At 60.1% G+C, this 7563-nt stretch overlaps 2 protein-coding genes across 2 annotated transcripts in view; both read left to right on the top strand.

The window, feature by feature from the left end:
• Positions 1 to 1967: 1967 nt before the first annotated feature.
• On the top strand, positions 1968 to 4736 carry CDKN1A (cyclin dependent kinase inhibitor 1A). The gene is made up of 2 exons (XM_085302269.1): positions 1968 to 2549; positions 3082 to 4736. Exons 1-2 carry the CDS (start codon positions 2150 to 2152, stop codon positions 3129 to 3131), a joined length of 450 nt encoding a protein of 149 aa, XP_085158395.1. The 5' UTR covers positions 1968 to 2149; the 3' UTR covers positions 3132 to 4736.
• Positions 3750 to 7563, top strand: part of RAB44 (RAB44, member RAS oncogene family) — a 15963-nt gene continuing 12149 nt past the window's right edge. Inside the window, exons 1-3 of the mRNA XM_085302299.1 lie at positions 3750 to 3806; positions 6288 to 6365; positions 6496 to 6721. Coding sequence (XP_085158425.1) covers positions 3750 to 3806; positions 6288 to 6365; positions 6496 to 6721 — 361 coding nt within the window. The remainder of the gene's footprint in view (positions 3807 to 6287; positions 6366 to 6495; positions 6722 to 7563) is intronic.

Genomic DNA, 7563 nt, shown 5'->3' with positions numbered 1-7563 from the left:
CGGCGGAGGAACCGGGGCTGGAGCGCGGCGACACGGGCGCACTGCGGGGCCGCTGCCGGCGCTCGGCTCGCCGCGGCTGCCCCGGCGCGGAGCAGCGCTCCCGGCCGCCGCCCGCCCCGTCGGTGCCCGGCGCCTCGGAGCCGCCAAAGCAGCCGCGTCGGGGGTCGGAAGTGGAGGGTTCCCGTGATAGCTGCCCCGGGCTAAGGCCGTCTGCCTCCGAAACAGCCCCCTTGCCTGGGAGCCCGAGGAGTCACCAGTGTCATGAGTGGGGCGTCCTCTGCACTGCGGACCTTGCGTGGGGGAGGCTGCCAGCTCGGGGTGGCACACCTGCAGCAAGCTCTGACAGCCCCACACCTGAGTGCTCCTGGCATCTCCTCTTCCCCACAGTTCCCACAAACTGGTGTAACTGGTAAGGGGCAGTGCCTGGTGTCCCACAGGTGCCTGCGGGGAGCAGTGCTGCCAGGGGGGTGTGAGTGTGTGTCTCTTGGCTCCCCAAGCAGTGCCTTGATCTCCCAGCCCAGCTGGGTGAGGTTGTTGTTTAATGTGACTGTGAACCTGTCTCACCTGTTTGCTCCAGTCTTGGGGTTCTGCAGCTGGAAGCTTTTGCTTTTGAGATGATGGCAAAGCAGAGCCAGCCCCGTGGGAGGAGAGGATTACATCTGTCCTGTCGAAGTCGGTGGCTCTGGCACTGATTCTGCCCTTGGGAGTCAGGGTGCTGCTGCGAGGTGCAGGGCTCCTGGGGCCACCTCGGTGGCTGGGCTCGATGTCGAGCGCGTCCCCTGGCTCCTACCTGCCGGGGCTTGCCTGGACATGCTGGGACTTGCCTGGTGATGAGGTCACCCTGGGAGCTGGCCAYGAGATAGGAAGCTGAACTTCTATTTATATGCGGGGATGCTCTGCCCCAGCTGAGGCCCAGCTGGATCCCTCTGTGAGCAAGAGGGTCTGGGGCGGCCTYGGGAAGGCGTGTGGGGCTGGAGGTTCCCCAGGGTCTACTGACACCCTGCAGTGGTGGGGTGGAAAAAGTGATGCTGGTTGCTTCAGAAAGGGCTGAAGCACTGAATTTGGGCAGTTTTCCATGCTAGGTTGGCACCAGCTGAAGCTACTGGGGTTGAATACCCCGATGTTGGGGAAGGGAGGGGGGGCAAGTGTGAGTCTGGGGGGGGTCTGTGGTGGTCTCATCTTTGAAGCTCCCTGATTGGGTGGGAAAAGACTGAGGATGCCCTGTCATGCATGCAGGGAATGGGTTTTCTTTCTGTAAATCTGTTAATGAGATTTAATGAATCCAACTAACCAAATAGGGTCAAGTCTTAACTTGGAAAACCATCGACTCCCAGACAGGGTTACGTTTGCCYTGCGGCAACAAGAGGCTCCTGGTGTAACTGTGGGCTGCATAAGGGATCTATTAACTCCATGCATGTGCAAGGGGAATGGGGGGACTGCTTGGGCTTGGGCTGAAGGACTTTGCTGCTTACCATGAAGGTCAAGGCTCTTAGCATCGAGCAGAAGAACAGGGTCTTGTCCCTGGTTACCCAACAGCTTCTTGCAGATAGCAAGGGTGGTTAGCAAAAAGTGGCCGAGCTTGTGGCATGTTTTTGCTGCTTGCTCAAAGTGTTTCCGTGCCACCACCCCTGGCTTCTGAAGATTAAGAAATGGCCAGAAAAACATCCTCTTGCCTCACTTGCTTGCGTGCAAGTTTGCCCAGTGCCCRTGTCAAAGTGGGAAGCCAGTGGGGTTTTAGCTTGAGCCAGTGCACCGAGAGGGCTGCTGGCAGCATTGAGGTGCCTGGAGCTCTTCTCTGGCAGCCCTTGGACCTGGTGGAGGAGGAATGGTGARCCTGAATGCCTGCTCCTTCCCCATCCTCCTGAGTTGCACCCAGGCTGTATCTGATCTCAGTTGTGTTCAAGACTTTCCCTCTGCTCAAGACACCTCTGAAATCCTGAATGCCTCAGTCTCAGGCTGTGTTTCCCAGCTGGAGGCAGGGAGGCTTCCACTCCGTGGTTGCTCTGCTGTGGGGCCAAGCCTTGCCCAGCTTGGCCACTGCGACTACTGCGTGTTTTGCTCTGGTAGCAAATGTGTTGACCCTCCTGCTGCTCGTGGCTTGTATGACAGCCCTGTAACCAGTGCCACTCTCCTTCCTGCAGCTACCACAATGCCTCTGTCACAGAGCAGGGCTGGCCAGCGGATGCCCTGCAGCAGCAAAGTGTGCAGGAATCTCTTTGGCCCTGTGGACCATGACCAGCTCCAAAATGACTTCCAGGATCTGCTGAGGCGACAGCTGGAAGAAGCCCAGCACCGCTGGAACTTTGACTTTGAGACAGATACACCCTTGGAAGGACGCTTCAAGTGGGAGAGGGTTGTCTTTGATGACCAGCAGCTGCACGGTCTGTCCAAGGCCAGCAGCAGTGAGAGCCAGAGCTGCTCCTCAGCCCACAAGGTACCATCCAAGGACCATCTTGTCCAGACCTGCTCTGAGACACTGCAGCAGGACTCTGAGGCTTGCACGGCTGGTGCCCCGCAGCGCTTGAAACGAAGGCAGACCACCATCAAAGGTGAGTGCTGGAGGCTTGGTGCCCACTTGTGCTGTTGGTTGCATCTTGCTGTGGTGAGATGGTGTCATGACCTCTGTGGCTGATGCCCTGACTCCCATGGAAGGGAGAGATGRAGGGGTCTTGGGTGCTTGAGTGTAGAGATCCCTGGCTAGCTTCTGGGTGTGGAGTGTTGGGGGGGGGGAATTCCTCTGTCTAGCTGCAAACTGGGCCCTCTGGGGTGAGGCAAGTGATTCTGGGAACGCTTGGGGGTCTTGTAGCTCAAGATGACCTGATTCTTGTAGCCCATTGCCTTTACTTCTCCTGGTCTGAGCTCCTCCCTGAAGATCAGGGCCGGGGTGGAAGTGCAAGTGAGACCAAATATTCCTGGGAGAAGGAACTAGCTCGTCGATTGGGTGGGTACCTCCAAGATGAAGCCCACTTGGGCGAAGCCTTGGCTGGGGCTTGGGGTGCTGCCCTGGGTATGCCTCCTTCTTGCCATGCTGCTCCAGACTAGCTAGAGGCAATTTCCAACCTGCTCTTTTCTGCTCTCCAGATTTCTACAGCTCCAAGCGGAGAATCGTCCCTGACAAGCCCAAGCTGTGACCCTGTAGTGCTTGGCTGTTTGCAAGTGCCTCTCTGAGGGTGCTGTCATCGGGGATCCCTCACAGCTGCTCATGCTAAGATACCCTGAGGGTGTCTGTGGCTCTTTCCTCAGCCCTGTACTATGTAAGCTGTGTGTATGAAGCAATGTAGAGTCTGTAGTTCCCTATTTATGAGTAGCCCTGGGTCCTGAGGGACCTTCACTTGTGTGCAATGTATATGGAGTAGCCCATGTTGAGGCTTGTAGCCCCTTAGAGGGGATGGAGAAGGACTGAAATGGCATTTGCTTGCCTGCGGAGGTGAAGAGCCTCTGTCCTCTGCCCTGTGCTGGTGGGGCCAAGCACTGCTTGTACCCTCCTACTGTCCAGCTGTGGTCCTCTCTGCTGAAAGGCTGGCCATGGAGAATRCACTTGTCTCAGCAGCCCAGTAGGGCAGCAGCTCTAGAAAGCCCTAGGAGGAGGTCTCTGATCATAGGGTTGGCTTGTGTGTATGGCTTTTGGTGGCCCTGGGGCAGCTGGACTCTGAGCACACCCTGGCTGCTGGCACAGGGCATCAGATGGGGCAGCCCTGGGGGCAGTGAGTTCTTGTCTGTGCTTGGAAGTGGAGTGATGCAAGGAGGGCATGCCCAGTGCTTCTGAGGAAGGGAAATGCCTGGACCCTGGACAGCCCTTCCTCCAGGTGACTCACTGATACTATCATGTGTTAGGTGGGCTGGAGAGTGGTGACAAACTTGCTGCAGGTCCTGGTGACTCACCAAGGTCTCCTAGCTCTCGCCCCCTCCCCCAGCAGGGAGAAGGGCTGCTTTTAGCTGTGGCCAGACCTGGGCTTCCTGAGATGAAGACATGTCCCCCTTGCACTGTCCCTTGCCTGCAGGGCCCCCAGTGCTGTCTGTGAGTACAGCTCTGGTGCTGGGCTCCATGCAGTGTTTTGGTCAAGCCTGAGGCCACCACTGCCTGGGAAGCTTTGGGATCCCCCTGAACTTCCCGCTGACCTCGACTAAACCCCTTTCTCACCCTGTTGTTGGCTTGTTGAATGGTGCTATTTGCCTTCCTGTTCCTGCCTTGTTAAATACTGACACTAGGCTGGCTGCCTGCTCCGGCCCTGCTGGACTGGTCTAGGAAAGGGGAGYCCTGCTCTCCAGCGGGGATGACACCGAAAGAGGAAACTAGCTTTGTCCTGGACATTTTTCCCCCTCTGGAGCTGAGGAGGGAGAGGAGGATCCTCACCTGGCCCTGCCTCRGCTGGGAAACGAGCAGCTTCTGCTGGCTCTTGGCCTGAGGCTGCTCGCTCGCAGCTGGCTCTCCCTGTGTCGGTGGTGGGTAGCTGCTTGTGAGTGACTCGATGTTATCCGATCTCAGCACTTTGGGTTTGTCTCCTGCTCCGCTGGATTTGGACCCTGGATACTGGTGCAAGATGGTCCCAGGCAGAAAAGGGACGGGGTCAACCTCCTGCCTTGCACCGAGATGCACTTTGCTGTCAGTGAAGCTGGCGAGCTCCCAGCACTAAAAGTTTATTTATAAAGATGCTGTTAAGTCTAATGAGGGGTGGGGAGGGGGGAAATATCTGTTTGTCTATAAATGTAGCTCTGAATAAACACTTGTCTTGTGTCTGGGAATCTGTGTCACTGGGTTACTGCCATTAACCCAATGTGCTGCGTGTTGCAATACTCGCTGGGAGGAGGCGGAGGGCCCAGCTCTGGATCCCTGCTGGGCTCCCGAGACTGGAGGTCCCTTTAGGGGTGCGGTGCTGGCTGCTCTGGTGGGTGAAATCCTGGGCTGGGATCGCTGCCTGGTGGGGGCAGGTGCAGCAGCTAGAGCACAAGGCGGACTAACCCCCACTAGGCAGCGGGGGGAAGGGGCTGTAACAGCCCCGGGTCAGTGCTTTGCAGCAGGCCTGGGAGCTGATGGGGGCAGACCCCCCACCACAACTTATATTTAAACCCCCTGCTGCCTTGGGCCTGATTGCCCCCAGAGCCTGCAYGCGGGCAGATGTCACCTTTCTTGGATGGGTGCTGCGGTGGCCGAGCAGCCCCATTGGTGTGGCCATCGTGGCCTGTGCAGATCCCATGGCCACCAGCGCGGGGTCTTGCAGGGGGGAGCTCTGCTGCTGCGACCACCCGACATAGCAGTGGTTCCTCCTGCGCGTGTGCTCATGGAGTGCTTGCAGAGCCCTATCATGCGGTGTTTTAGCTGCTGCTGAGTCAAGCCCTACAGATTTAGCCTGCTTAATCTTTCCTCTTATGTCAGTCCTTCCACCTGCCTTGGCTGCTGCCAGCTGCTCCCCTCYGCTGTCCCCCTGGGTTTGCCAGGAGCAGGGACAGAGGAAGTTAAAGATAAAGGAGGAGACGGATACCCCTGCTTGTGCGGCTCTGGTCCTCCATTGGGAAAGGGAATTTGGTGGCTGGATTTGCTTTCCAGGCTCCCAAGAGAGACTCCAGCCCCGAGGGATGGGTGTGGAGCTGTTCAGGGCTCTTGATGTCAGGCGGGTCCTGCTCTAGCAGGGTTTCAGTCCAGCCTAAGAGGCACCAGCTCTGCTCGGGGAGGAGCTGTGGCCCCGAAAGAGCTGAGCCCTGAACCTGGCCTGCTGATGTCTGCCTGGAGCGGTTGCACCTGAGCTGGCTGCTGCTTCGTTAAGGTTCAAGTGCCAACGAGCGGGGCTGGGCCAGCTGGCTGCGCGGGTGCGCCAGGGCAGGGCACCCGCGCAGCCGGTTCCCGGCGAGTGATTCAGCCCCTTCGGACAGGGAGTAAAAGCCAGGACAGCCTCACCCCGCRCCTCCTGCCTTTTCGGACGGATCCGAGCCAGCTCCGGCCCCGAGGTGCTCCCTCAGCGCGGCGCGGGGCTCAGCCCGGCATCGCCATCCCCGCAGGAGCAGAGCCGATAAAACGCCGGCCGGGGCTGAGCGTGGCCCGGTGCCACCAGGATATTCCCCAGCCAGCAAGGGGTGGCAGCACCCAGCGCCTGGAAAGCAAAATCCAAGCGGTTGTAGAGCCTTGGCTCACGTCTAAGGTGTCCCCGGCGGTGCCAGCGGCCGTTAATGCTAGTTATAACCYCGAGATAACATTTGGCGCTGCCCTTGTTATCCTTTAAACGCTTGCTTGGGATCTCTTCTCTGGGAAAAATGGAGCAAAACCGAACCCGTTTCCCCATCGCGCCGCAAAGAGGAACGCTGGAGATCAGGAGGCAGCCCAGCCGGCCGCGTTTGYGCCGGGTTTGAACGAGTCCAGTAACTCGGGCCAGGTGCGTTGGACACCCCCAGTGCAAAGGATGCAGAGGGGGATTTCTCCCAGCCCTGCACCTAAGGGGGATCTGGCAGCTTTGCTCCGTCGCCGCCGGGGTGCCCTAACCTCGCGTTAGCTCCCCGGAGCAGCCGCGGTGCGCRCCCAGGTCGCGGAGCGGCAAACAGGAAACGCGCCGGCGTGGGCGGTTGAGCGTAACCCAAAAACGGAAAGCTGCCTTGAGCAAGAGAGAGGCGACGTCGGCTCGGGACGGGTCGGCGCGCGGCAGCATCGTCCTCCGCGCGCGGCCGACCTGCCGGCGAGCCGCGCCGCGCACCCGGCCCCGAAGCCGAGCTCCCCCCCGGGCGCTCGGGGAAGGTAAGCGCCGGCTTTGGGGCTCTGCAATGCTCGAGGCCGGTTTAGCGCCGCGTCGCAGCTCAGGACGGCTGATTTTTATGTATTCCGGGAATAGGTCAGATAGCACCTAAAAAAAAAAGAGAGAGAGAAATAAGGGAGGGGAAAGGTGTTTTGCTCCGCAGTGGCGGGGTGCCTGCGGCTGGGTGCCGGGGTCGCCGGTTCTAATCCCGTCTCCCCGCTCACCGGCCGGCTCCCGGCGGTGCCCAGCCTCCTCCTTCCCCTGAGCTCCCTCGGGGTGTTTTTTTACGCTTACCCTCGGCGCGCAGCAGGCTGCTCTCCCTCTCCGGGCTGGAGGGTGGAGGGCGCTGGCGGGGCAAACCGGGGCTTTCCGCACACTTTCCACCTCCCCAAATTTCCTGCTTGCGCTTTCTGGGAGGAAAACCGAGGCACCCGATTTTCATCGCCAGCTTCGGGGGCTGCTGCGCAGCCGGGCCCCGGGCTCGGGCGACACGTGCTGCTCACGGGTGTCGCGTTTTGAGTCCGAGGGGAAAGGGGGGGGTTGTTGGTTTGGTTTKGGGGTTTTATTTTTGGCCTATTCACGCATTTCCTGCGCTCCCCGGGACTTCGGCAGAACGGCTGTCGCAGGAGGAAAGGTTGAGCGCGTTAAAGCCGGCGCCGCCCCCTCGCCCCGGGAGGCTCCGGGCAGCCTCCAGCCCCGGCTCGGTGCCCCCCGAGCGGGCGAAGCAGCGGGAAGACGCTGCGAAGCCTCCKCCGGCGCCCGGTCCCGAGCGCCGGGAGGCGCCGGCTGGCGGCCCCAAGGGCGCCGCGAGCCATGGCCGAGCGCCGGGCGGGCGCCAAGGGCC

This window comes from Rhea americana, unplaced genomic scaffold (genome assembly GCF_003343005.1).
Source record: "Rhea americana isolate MKP2758 unplaced genomic scaffold, rheAme1 scaffold_189, whole genome shotgun sequence".
In the NCBI taxonomy this organism is placed as follows: Eukaryota; Metazoa; Chordata; class Aves; order Rheiformes; family Rheidae; genus Rhea; species Rhea americana.
The sequence above is the reverse complement of the archived record's forward strand: the minus strand, read 5'-3'. Positions and strand labels throughout refer to the sequence as shown.